Source organism: Chelonia mydas, chromosome 7 (genome assembly GCF_015237465.2).
Source record: "Chelonia mydas isolate rCheMyd1 chromosome 7, rCheMyd1.pri.v2, whole genome shotgun sequence".
NCBI lineage: Eukaryota > Metazoa > Chordata > Testudines > Cheloniidae > Chelonia > Chelonia mydas.
In genome coordinates, this window is record NC_057853.1 from 121,658,316 (window position 1) to 121,670,529 (window position 12,214).

Below are 12,214 nucleotides of genomic sequence, written 5' to 3' on the forward strand. Positions count from 1 at the left end.
CTCAGCCCCTCGGGCCCCCCGCTGCTCAGCCCCTCGCCCCCCCAGACCCTCCGCTGCTGGCTGGTGCCGCCCTTATCCCCGGGTACTTACATCTCCAGGGCTTCCCTGTCGCTGCTGTGGGGAGAGAGAAAGGCTGTCAGTGGGGATGGACATGCTCCCCCCTCCCACCCCACAGCGGGCCTCGTGCTGGAGGGCTGGGGGCATGTTCCCCCAGCTCTCAGGGAGGGTGGGGAGCCAGCTGGGCAGCTCCGTGGCCTCCCCCGCGCACCCTGGGCCCCAGCAGCAACCCCCACATGGGCCAGAACCTGCATTTGCCAGGCCCACTGGGGCAGCGAGGGCTGCCGAGTGCCAGTCGCAGCTGGTGCCCTCATGGGTGCCTGGAGGGGAGGGGAGACTGGCCCTAGGGATCCCCGGGTGGCCCTGCCCCGCCGGCTCCTCACCCCAGGCAGGGGAAAGGTGGCAGAGCCGGACTGAGCCGCCGGTGTTGGGCTATTCTGCACCCGTGGCCAGCCGAGGGGTTCTGGTTCTCCCGCCTCGTGTCAGCCCAATACCACGTCCCCGTCTGGCTCGGACACGCGGGAAGGAACTCCAGGAGGAAGTGAAACCAGCAATGCCCCCCCACCCCGCGTCTCCAGGGGCCTCTGCGCTGTCCCAGGGGCCGGCTCAGGCCGGCTTCCCCCGATTCTAGGGACCCCTGGCAGAGGCCAGAGAGCACTGCCCAGAGAGTGCAAAGGGGCAGGGCACCAGCGGGACCACGGGCAGCCCCACACACAGCCACAGCTGCCCTGGGACGGTGTGTGCAGGGGCAGGGCAGGGCGCTCTGAGCGGCCATGGGGAGAGCCGTGCGAAGGAAACCCTGGGCAGGGCTGGCCCAGCTCCGTGCCCGCGGGAGAGAGCGTTGGTTCGGTGGCCCCGCTGCGTTGCACCTGCCACCTTCACAGCAGCCATGTTTCCTCCCTCACCCCTTTCCCAGCTGCAGCAGCGGGGTGAGGCAGGGGGCCCACGAGCCCTGTGCCGCTGGGGGCGTGTGGGAGGGGACCAGAGTGTGGCACGGGGGGGCCAGGGTGAATTCACAGCCTGCTCCAAGGCAGAGTGTGGGGCTGGGCTCAGGGCAGGGCCTTGCCGTGTGGTAGGGGTCAGCCAGGGCGGGGAGTGTGAGAGGGGTTGGGGCAGGGGCCATGGCAGGGGTCGGCCCGTGGCAGGGGCTTGGCCCATGGCAGGGCTGTGAGAGGGGTTGTGGTGGGGGGTTGGCCATGGTGGGGGGTTGGCCCATGGTGGGAGCTCGGCCCGTGGCGGGGCTGTGAGAGGGCTCGGCCGTGGCGGAGGCTCGCCCCGTGGCGGGGGTTGGCCATGGCGGGGCTGTGAAAGGGGATGGACGTGGCGGGGGTTGGTCCATGGCGGGGGCTCGGCCGTGGCGGGGCTGTGAGAGGGGTTGGCCGTGGCGGGGGCTCGGCCATGGCGGGGCTGTGAGAGGGGTTGTGGTGGGGGCTCGGCCGTGGCGGGGCTGTGAGAGGGGTTGGCCGTGGCGGGGGTCGGTCCGTGGTGGGGGCTCGGCCGTGGTGGGGCTGTGAGAGGGGTTGTGGCGGGGGTCGGCCCGTGGCGGGGGCTCAGCCGTGGCGGGGCTGTGAGAGGGGTTGTGGCGGGGCGTTGGCCGTGGCAGGGCTGTGAAAGGGGTTGGCCGTGGAGGGGGTCGGCCCGTGGCGGGGGCTTGGCCGTGGCGGGGCTGTGGCGGGTGGTTGGCCGTGGCGGGGCTGTGAGAGGGGTTGTGGCGGGGCGTTGGCCGTGGCAGGGCTGTGAGAGGGGTCGGCCCGTGGCGGGGGTCGGCCCGTGGCGGGGGCTTGGCCGTGGCGGGGCTGTGAGAGGGGTTGTGGCGGGTGGTTGGCCGTGGCGGGGCTGTGAGAGGGGTTGTGGTGGGGCGTTGGCCGTGGCAGGGCTGTGAGAGGGGTTGGCCGTGGCGGGGGTCGGCCCGTGGCGGGGCTGTGAGAGGGGTTGTGGTGGGGGTTGGCCGTGGCAGGGCTGTGAGAGGGGTTGGCCGTGGCGGGGGTCGGCCCGTGGCGGGGGCTCGGCCGTGGCGGGGCTGTGAGAGGGGTTGTGGTGGGGGGTTGGCCATGGCAGGGCTGTGAGAGGGGTTGGCCATGGCGGGGGTCGGCCCGTGGCAGGGGCTCGGCCGTGGCGGGGCTGTGAGAGGGGTTGTGGTGGGGGGTTGGCCGTGGCAGGGCTGTGAGAGGGGTTGGCCGTGGCGGGGGTCGGCCCGTGGTGGGGGCTCGGCCGTGGCGGGGCTGTGAGAGGGGTTGGCCGTGGCAGGGCTGTGAGAGGGGTTGGCCGTGGCGGGGGTCGGTGTGCTCACACGCCCTGGGGCACAGGAGGCTCCTCACTCGTAGATGTCAGCGATCTTCATGCGCCGGTAGAACTTGGCGAGCCGCACGGCCAGGATGACGCCGGGGAGTAGGAACATGGTGCACCAGCCCAGGCTGAACCAGAAGCCATTCTAGCAGGGGAGAGAGGCCCCCAGCCGTCAGCGCCCGCCCAGCAGCCCCCTCCGGGGCTGGATCTCCCCTCCTCAGCAGGGGGCCAGAGCCATGGGGCTGGGCCGTGTGACAAAGCGGGACTGTTCTTATTGTTTCCTCTGAATAGTGTGGGGGTGCCTCAGTTTCCCCTAGCAGTTCTTAAGTAGCTAGGTGGTGGGATGGGGGTGTATGATCGTTGCAGAGCCCTAGAGGGCAGGTGTTGCAGGGGTCTGGATACAGAGAATGGCCGACACCCTCTTTCCTGGCGACTGGTGGCCTGGGCCCTTCCCTCCTACAAGGTGAGAGCTAAAGGGTTGGAGAACAAAGGAATCAGGTGACCTCCTGGCCCGGGAAAGGGACAAAGCCCAAAGGAGGAGGGGCTGGAGGGAGTTTCGTTTTGGGGCTGGCTGGAGACATGGAGTGAAGGGCAGACGGGGTTGTCTGGCTCACTGCCCCCCAAAAGGGACCTGGCTGAGGGGTCCGGTTCTCTGCACCTACAAGCTCTGTTTTAGACCATGTTCCTGTCATCTAATAAACCTTCTGTTTTACTGGCTGGCTGAGAGTCACGTCTGACTGCGAAGTTGGGGGGCAGGACCCTCTGGCTTCCCCAGGACCCCGCCTGGGCGGACTCGCTGTGGGAAGCGCAGAGAGGGGCAGAGGATGCTGAATGCTCCGAGGTCAGACCCAGGAAGGTGGAAGCCGGGTGAGCTGTGTGTCCTGCAGACAGTCTGCTCACAGAAAGGAGACTGCCCCAGAGTCCTGACTGGCTTCATGGGGAGCAGTTCCAGAGCATCGCCCGGGGACTCCGTGACAACTGGTGGGAGCGGTGGGATGTACTGCACCCCGTGGGTGGCGATTCCTGCAGTAAGTGACTGGGGAGCAGTAAAACGAAGGGGGATTGACAAGGACCAGGCGTGCTGAAGGCTCAGAGAGGAGCGGTTTTGGGGGGCGGTTAACCCCTGGGAGTGTGTGACCAGTGAGAAGGACTGTGCCGTAATGGGCACAATGGGAGCTGAGACCCCAGCTGAGTGGGGGGAGACACAGGCAGGGCAGGGGATCTGTTGGGAGTGGCAAGGTGCTTGGTAAGGAAAGTCTGGATGAGCCTAGGCAGCCTTGTGAGCTGATGGCTGTGTCTAGTCAGCAGGGTGGGAAGGCGAGGAGAGTGGAAGATGAGTGTCCCTGGACCTTACCTGTTAGCTGGGTGGAGAATTGGGACAGGGAAGGAAACGTGCCTGTGTCTGTCAGGGGTATTGACTTGCCTGTGGAGGGAGCTACCCCAGGCTCCAAGCAGTTGTCTATGAACAGTCCCGCTTCGTCACAAGCTGGCTCCAGAGCACAGCGTGGGGAAGAGGATGGGACCCGCCTCATCCAGCCAGCGGGGTGAGTCAGCGAACAGCTGTGCACGCCCGCACGCAGGGTCTGAGAGCCTGGCCCCCAGCACGGCTGCCCTCACCCGCAGGAACGGGCAGGGGAAAGGGCGGCAGAGCTCGCGGGCACTGAACCCTTCCCAACTCAACAGCCAGGGCCTGGTGCCCAGCTTCCACTGGGCCGGCAGGGCCTGGCCGGGCTGCCGGAGTCAGGGGGCATTCAGTGCAGCCCCCAGGGCCCAGACCCAGCAAGTCCTCTGGGACTCTCCTTACCCAGCCGGGCCCAGCCGCGTCAGGGAGCCCAGCCATGGCGGCTGAGTCTGCACTCCGACCCACCAGCTGCCCGGGCGTCGCCCAGGCCCCGGAGCTGGGAGTTTCACCCAAGGGCACGTTGGGAAGGCAAAGCTCCCATGTAACTCCCACAGCTCCCTCCGGCCCCAAGTCCCGCGCTCTCCAGACTGCTACCTGCACAGCACCCCCTGCCCAGCTCCCACAAAACTGCTGCCCCCCAAGTCCCCTCACCAGGGAATCCACCACGTAACTGCAGATGACAGTCTCAGCCACATCCATGGTCTTGGCCACGGGCTCGCATCGCCCCACCTCTCCTGTCAGCTGGGGGCAGAACAGAGACAGGGACACGGCCCGTCAGCACCACGTCAGGCATGGGCCCGCCCGCCTCACACCTCTGCCCTTCCCAACCCACCACCACTGGGCAGGGAGCCCCCAGAGTCCCCCATATCCCTCCCCCACACCCTAAGCAAGAGGAGAGCTGCCCTGGGACGGGGCAGGGGACTGCCAGCAGCCTGGGGTATGCCGAGCTGGAGAGGGAACCCCGCAGTGGGCACAACTCGCTGCGTGTCCAGGGCAAGGCCCTGCCTCTCTCAGTGCCTCAGTTTCCCAAATCAGGGTGTTAGCCAGAGCCTGCCCTGCCCCGCGGGCGCCAGGAGGTTCAGCTCGTTAGCGTCCCGAACGTATTTCAGTGGAGTCGCTGGCTACGCTGCAGTGCCAGGCGCCGGGGGGGCAGCGTGTAAGCGCACCAGGGCTTCGGGGTGCACGAGGAGACACAGACAGTGAGGCAGGGCAGGGCCCGTCCCTCCCCCCTGCCCAGGGGGCAGGACAGTCCCCCCACCCCCGCGGTCAGGGTCTCACTCACTGTGCTCTTGGCCCAAGCGATGTAGGAATCGAAGTAGCCCAGCAGCATGTTCAGAAAGGCCTGGCTCTCCTGCGGGGAGGGGGACGGGGGTGAGATGCTGCACCCAGGGCCAGCCACTGGGAGCCTGGCTCGGGGACCCCCCAAGGAGGGGGGCTCAGGCAGCGTTTTAAAAGCTCGTGCGCCCAGCGGCTTGGGGGGAGCAGGATCCCCCAGTGGGGTCAGGTCTCTGCTGGGACAGGGGACGGCTCTGTGCCGTGACCCGACACATCCCCACCCCACGAGGTCAGAACCCTCCCAGTGCCCTGCCCCCGGGCATCCCCCCAAGCCGGGGTTGCATGGGAGGCTCTGGGGGGGGGGGGAGTGCAGGGAGCCCCACAGCAGGGGCAGGGCTTTTCCTCCCAGTCCCGTGTCCTGCTGCACAGCCCTGGGAGAGGGGAGGGCCCCCCAAAGCCGTGGGGTGTTCGTCCGAGGCCTCTCTCCCCCCACCGCGGGGCCTGGGGCCGGAAGGGGCTGCGAGGGGCTCACGTTCTTGATGCTCTCCGAAACCCTGGTGTCGAGGAAGTTCTGAGCATCCTCGATCTGCTGCAGGGTGTCATTGATCCGCGCCTGGGGGGCAAGGAGCAGGATGAGACCCAGAAGCTCAGCCAGGCCCGGGCTGGGCCCCAGTGCAGAAGGGGGAGCCCCCGGCAGCCCCGCACCCGCCCGCGGGCGGTCGCCAGCCGGCAATCTGAGCCTCCGTGGGAACGCAGACACCCGGCGTCCTGTCCCCACATGGCCACGAGGCGGCAGCGTCGGGCTGGGTCCCCGTTACTGGGTCAGGGCACCCGGCGCTCAGAGCCCTGAGCACTGTGCTGGGGCAAAGCACAGACACTACGGCCCCCGCCAGTCCAAACGGGCCCCCCACCCGACAGCACTGGGCCCCTCGCCCCCGACCCGCAGCCCCTGCTAGCCCAGCCCCGGGCTCCCCCCTCTCCACCCCCGCCAGGGCCCCTCGACCCCGACCCGCAGCCCCTGCCAGCCCAGCCCCGGGCTCCCTCCTCCCTCCGCTCTGCCAGGGCCCCTCGCCCCCGACCCACAGCCCCTGCTAGCCCAGCCCCGGGCTCCCCCCTCTCCACCCCCGCCAGGGCCCCTCGACCCCAACCCGCAGCCCCTGCCAGCCCAGCCCTGGGCTCCCCCCTCCCCCAGCTCTGCCAGGGCCCCTCGCCCCCGACCCGCAGCCCCTGCCAGCCCAGCCCCGGGCTCCCTCCTCCCTCCGCTCTGCCAGGGCTCCGCTACCCCAATCTGCAGCCCCTGCCAGCCCAGCCCCGGGCTCCCCCCTTCTCCCGTTCTGCCAGGGCCCCTCGACCCCGACCCGCAGCCCCTGCCAGCCCAGCCCCGGGCTCCCCCCTCCCCCAGCTCTGCCAGGGCCCCTCGACCCCGACCCGCAGCCCCTGCCAGCCCAGCCCCGGGCTCCCTCCCCTCGCTCTGCCAGGGCCCCTCGACCCCGACCCGCAGCCCCTGCCAGCCTAGCCCCGGGCTCCCTCCCCTCGCTCTGCCAGGGCCCCTCGACCCCAACCCGCAGCCCCGCCCCCTTTTCTGTTATCCTAGCCCTGGGTGGATCTGGGCAGCGAGGCGACTGGTCTCTGCGGGGCCAGGCTGGGCACGAGCACCCACACGCGCCCCGGCGGGTGGTCTGCTGCAGCACGTGGATGGGGTCACCCCTCCAGAGCCAGCCCTTCCCGCCTTGCTTTGGGGGTGTCCCTCGGCGGTGGCTCCCCTGCTGGCCACTAGCAGCGCTGCAGGCGGGCTGCCCGCCAGGCGGCCAGGGACCCCGTCCGGGTGACTCTCAGGGCCCCCGCTGCCCGTAACGGGGGAATCCCATGGGGCAGCGGCTGGGGACGGGAGCCGCCGGGCTGCCCCTCGCTGGCTGTGTCACCTCCCCGGTGAGCTCCCAGCACCCCCTGAGCAGCGCAGAGACTCCACAGGGTGCTGGGGCCTGGCTCCCAAAGGGGGGCCCCTCGCCCTGCCCCCCAAAGCAGCACCCGCACCTCCCCCTGCCCGCGCTGCTTACCGGGACCTGGGGGGTCGTCGCCTGCAGGGTTTGGATGCTGCGTTTCAGGGCTTGCTGGGGACACAGACAGGAGGGTTAGATGGGGGAGGGGCCCCCCACAACACCAGCTAGGGAGGGGGACACAGCGTGTCCCAGGCCCTTCCCCACTCCCAGCCCCGGGGGACCCTGCTCCCAGCTGGGGGGAAGTGCCAGGGGCCCATGGGGTCACTCACCGTCTCCGGCGGGAAGCGGGACCCTATCTGCCCATTGATCTGTCGCAGCTCAGACGCCTCCTCCTGCAGCTCCTGCTTCCTGGTCGCGTTGTCCTGAGCCGTGGGGCAGGGGAGAGACAGTCAGAGGCACCTGCCAGGCCCAGCAGCCACAGCCCGGGCGGGGGCAGAGCAGGACGAGACAGGCCGGCCACGGAGGGACCAGCAGAGCCCCTGCAGAGCCGGTCCCCGGCCCGCACTCCCCACCCCACCCGCCTCCCGGGGCAGGGGAGCGATGAGCGATGGCAAGAGCCCCCGGCCAGGCAGGGGTGGGGGGGCAGCGCCCCCGTGACCCTGGGGAGCCCACACCCAGCGCTGATGCTCCCGGGGGCTGGGGGCCGGGGCGGCGCCGCGGTTCAGGGGTCCCGGCGTCACTCACAGTCACATTGGCCAGCGCCTCCAGCTGCTCCGCGAGCGCCAGCAGGTCCTGCTGGGTCACGTTCCTCTCCAGCTGGAAGAGACGAGCAGAGAGTGGGGGAGGCTCGGGGGGAGACAAACCCCGGCACACGGGGATGTCTCCTGCTGCCACCTGGGGCGAGGGAGGGAGCTGGGGGGAGCACAGACCCAGGGTGCACTCGACACCCCCTTGGGGCGGGGGGCAGCAGCGGGTTCTAGAGTGACCACCCTGGGGACCCGGAGCCCCGCCGCCTGCCCCAGCCCCTGCCATGCGGTCCCAGCCCCTTCCCCCGCCCCCCACTGCCCAGCCCCTGCCCCCCCAGCCATCCCCACTCAGGATGGGTGGGACCCCCGGGGGGCAGAGAGCATCCCCCACCGGCTGTCCGGGCCAGGGGGGCTGCCCCAGGAACGTGGTGTGGGACACGGCCTAGCAGCAGTCTGGGGCCATGTGTCCCCACGGAAACACCCCAAGGTACAGAGCCCCAGATCCCACAACTGCCCCCCCCCGCCCTCCGGCGAGATCCCACCCACAGCCTGAGACAGGCCCTGCCCCCCCAGCCCACCTGCTGCAGGGCGCCGGTGAAGTTGGGCTGCAGGCCGGAGGCGCCGACGTCCCGGAGCATCTGCTTCTGGCTCTGGCTCAGGAAGGTGACGGGGTCCAGGCTGATGTTCAGCCGGTCGAAGGCCGCGTTGATCTCGCCAGTGTACTGCGGGGGGCAGCGAGGCCGTGAGGACCCGGGGGCCCCAGGAACACCGACCCCCCCCAAGGGCCCCAGCTCAACCACTGCCACAGCAGCCAGGGCAGCGAGGCTCAGCGGGGAGCACGCCCCAGGCAGCCTGAGCCCCCGGCCTGGCCCCTGGGGGGCTGGGGAACACGCCCCGGGCAGGCTGACCCCCCGGCCTGGCCCCTGGGGGGCAGGGGAGCGCGCCCCGGGCAGCCTGAGCCCCCGGCCTGGCCCCTGGGGGGCTGGGGAGCGCGCCCCGGGCAGCCTGAGCCCCCGGCCTGGCCCCTGGGGGGCTGGGGAGCGCGCCCCGGGCAGCCTGAGCCCCCGGCCTGGCCCCTGGGGGGCTGGGGAGCGCGCCCCGGGCAGCCTGAGCCACCCGCCTGGCCCCTGGGGGGCTGGGGAGCGCGCCCCGGGCAGCCTGAGCCACCCGCCTGGCCCCTGGGGGGCAGGGGAGCGCGCCCCGGGCAGCCTGAGCCCCCGGCCTGGCCCCTGGGGGGCTGGGGAGTGCGCCCCGGGCAGCCTGAGCCCCCGGCCTGGCCCCTGGGGGGCTGGGGAGCGCGCCCCGGGCAGCCTGAGCCACCCGCCTGGCCCCTGGGGGGCTGGGGAGCGCGCCCCGGGCAGCCTGAGCCACCCGCCTGGCCCCTGGGGGGCTGGGGAGCACGCCCCGGGCAGCCCGAGCCACCCGCCTGGCGCCTGGGGGGCTGGGGAGCGCGTCCCGGGCAGCCTGACCCCCTGGCCTGGCGCCTGGGGGGCTGGAGAGCGCGCCCCGGGCAGCCTGAGCCCCCGGCCTGGCCCCTGGGGGGCTGGGGAGCGCGCCCCGGGCAGCCTGAGCCCCCGGCCTGGCCCCTGGGGGGCTGGGAGCTGGGGAGCCCTAGGCTGGCATATGCAGGGCACGGTGCCCAGCATGGGGCCCAGGGTTTTTTTCCCAATCCCAGCTGTCGCCATGGAGACCTGACCCGGCCGCACCCGGGGCCGGACCCACCGCACCGGGCTTGGTCCAGGGGGGGTGGGGGGGGCTCTCACACACAGGTCCCATTCCCAGTGTAACACGTGCTCAGTGGCCCTTGGGCACGCGCACGGCCTGGCTGGCCCGAGTGGGTGGGTTTCTGCACGTGCAAGTCAGGGTCTGCCCCTCCCTCGGCTCAGCACCTGCGCTCGGGACTATCTCCCCCTGCAGCTCGCTGGCCGCGGCTCGAAGCTCAGACCGCTGGGGGCGGGAAAGGGCCAGTAAAGCAGGTGGTGCCGTGCAGGAGCAATGCCCCCTGCTTGCACGGCTGGGGGGCAGACCCAAGTCCCCGGCTAGCCCAGCCGCACACGGACCTACTCTGAGCCCCTGGAGCCCCCCCAGGCCTGCGGGACCTCGAGCTGCTCCCAGGGAGCCCCGGGGCGCTGCGCACGGCTGGGCCGGTCTCTGTGCCCAGCACCGCGGGGCCGCGCCCCCCACCAGGCAGCCCCGGGACGCTGCGCACGGCTGGGCCAGTCTCTGTGCCCAGCACCGCAGGGCCGCGCCCCCCACCAGGCAGCCCCGGGGCGCTGCGCACGGCTGGGCCGGTCTCTGTGCCCAGCACCGCAGGGCCGCGCCCCCCACCAGGGAGCCCCGGGGCGCTGCGCACGGCTGGGCCGGTCTCTGTGCCCAGCACCGCGGGGCCGCGCCCCCCACCAGGGAGCCCCGGGGCGCTGCACACGGCTGGGCCGGTCTCTGTGCCCAGCACCGCAGGGCCGCACCCCCCACCAGGGAGCCCCGGGGCGCTGCACACGGCTGGGCCGGTCTCTGTGCCCAGCACCGCGGGGCCGCGCCCCCCACCAGGGAGCCCCGGGGCGCTGCACACGGCTGGGCCGGTCTCGGCGCTCCCCACACTGACCTGACTGATGTTCAGCAGTTCGTCCAAGGGAACGGCCTGGCCCAGCTGCAGGGTGCGCCACAGGGGCTCGTTGCGCCGGCAATTGCTGTGGGGTGGACGGCAGAGATGAGGACAGGGCTGGCGGCCAGTGGGGGGCACCCCCCGTAGACAGACATAGGCCCAGGGCAGGCGGGGCTAGAGCCAGGGTCCCTCAACTCCCAAAAGCTGGGAGAGGGGGCTCCCTGTGTCGCCAGTGGGATCTCCCCCATCCTGTGGGCCCCGGGGATGTTTGTGCCATGCAGGCATCCAGGAACAGAGCGCTGCCCACGCCCCACGGACAGGGTGTGACCCCCTCAGCGCTTTACAGGCCTCAGTCATGCAGGGTCCGCTCCAGGACATCCTTCCGCAGGCCCCAAGAGATCAGAATCATATCGTCCCGTCCCCGACCCCCAAATGTGCAAAGAGGGAAACTGAGGCACAGGGAGGGGCCTGGCCCCAGACCCTGTAGGAAGGGAGGGTCAGGAGGGGCCCCAGGGCGCTCTGGCTCGCAGACCAGCCGCATGTGCCCGGGCAGGGCTGGCACTGACTTGTACACTCCGGAGAGGGACACCGTCCCGCCCTGCAGCCCCAGCATCTTCGACAGGTTGAAGCTCGCAGTCAGTTCCGAGGTCTCCAGGAACTGAAAGCAAAGGAGTCAGGAGAGCAGCTGAGACCTGCCCCAGCCAAGCTGCACAGTGCCAGCCTGTCCCAGGCCCCGGGGGGCAGGAGCTCCACGCCCCCAGCCTGCCCTCCGTGAGACTGGCTCAGCTCCCGCGTGGAAAGGGTTTACTTGGTTCCGGCTCCTCTCCAGAGGGTCCTCTGCAAACTCGACTGTCACCGCAGCCCTGTGCCCAGGAAGGACTCAGGGCTGGGCTGGCAGGGACCCCAGGACTGAGCTAGCAGGAGGCTGCAGGTTGGGATTGAGGGGCACCGGCAGGGCTGTGGGGAGCCAAGGGCTGGGCTAGCAGGGGGTTGCAGGTCAGGGGTTGAGCGGCCCATTCTGCTGTGTTTCTGTCTCCCTCCCAGCCCTACTGTCCCTCCCCTCCCCACGCCCCCAGGTCCCCAGGGCTGGGGACCCAGGTTGTAATATAATATCTCATTGAAAGGTGACAGGGCCAGAAAGAGTTAATGAACTCCCAGACTGACCTGACCCCGGCCGAACTTGAAAGACTGGTTAGAAAGAGATGGAAATGGAGAGAGCTGGGAAATGCAGCCGGCATGGTGAGAGAGAAGGGAAGCTGTGTGCTCAAGGCTTGTGATGTCAGCAAACGAGGCTTGGCTATGGCTATGGCTTTGATTCAAAGATCGAAAAAGGAGGATTAACATTTAGGAAGACACTTGAGTGACCTAGTATTGTTGTCTATGTGCCTCTTTGAAGGTTGTGGTAACCTGTGTCTGAACTGTTAATGGATAAATGACCCTGTGCTAATTGCCAGGGTGTTTGGGAGAAGGAAAGTGAAGCCGATTGTCTTCTCGGGCCAAGAGGCTGCTGGAAATGTATAAAAACCTTGGGACATGATCCTTCTTCATCTCAGATCTGCTTTGGGTTTCAAGAAGGGGAAACCCTGAGCCATGAGGATTGAGATCCCCAGTCGCTGGCTGGAGTCACCCTGAAGATGGACACTGGACTGTAACCTGTGGACTATTTCTAAAAGGACTTTTGGCCACTACACACTCACCATCTCTGCCATGTACCTGGACCTCAAGAACTGAACTCAAGTCTGCCTGTATATTGATCTTTCAGCCAACTCTCTCTCTTTTCTTTTTAAATAAACGTTAGTTTAGTTAACAAGAATTGGCTCTAGCCTGTATTTTGGGTACGATCTAAGTTATCATTGGACCTGGGAGTGTGGTGGATCCTTTGGGGTTGGAGAATCTTTTCTTTTCT

At 69.4% G+C, this 12,214-nt stretch overlaps 1 protein-coding gene across 1 annotated transcript in view; it reads right to left on the reverse strand.

The window, feature by feature from the left end:
- Positions 1-12,214, reverse strand: part of LOC102947479 (prominin-1-A) — a 36,377-nt gene that overhangs the window by 2,437 nt on the left and 21,726 nt on the right. Inside the window, exons 13-23 of the mRNA XM_037905777.2 lie at positions 10,875-10,966; positions 10,309-10,393; positions 8,285-8,428; positions 7,705-7,776; positions 7,290-7,382; positions 7,078-7,131; positions 5,553-5,633; positions 5,028-5,096; positions 4,397-4,486; positions 2,376-2,488; positions 91-114 (exon numbers count right to left, since the gene is read on the reverse strand). Of these exons, the coding sequence (XP_037761705.1) occupies positions 91-114; positions 2,376-2,488; positions 4,397-4,486; positions 5,028-5,096; positions 5,553-5,633; positions 7,078-7,131; positions 7,290-7,382; positions 7,705-7,776; positions 8,285-8,428; positions 10,309-10,393; positions 10,875-10,966 (917 nt within the window). The remainder of the gene's footprint in view (positions 1-90; positions 115-2,375; positions 2,489-4,396; positions 4,487-5,027; positions 5,097-5,552; positions 5,634-7,077; positions 7,132-7,289; positions 7,383-7,704; positions 7,777-8,284; positions 8,429-10,308; positions 10,394-10,874; positions 10,967-12,214) is intronic.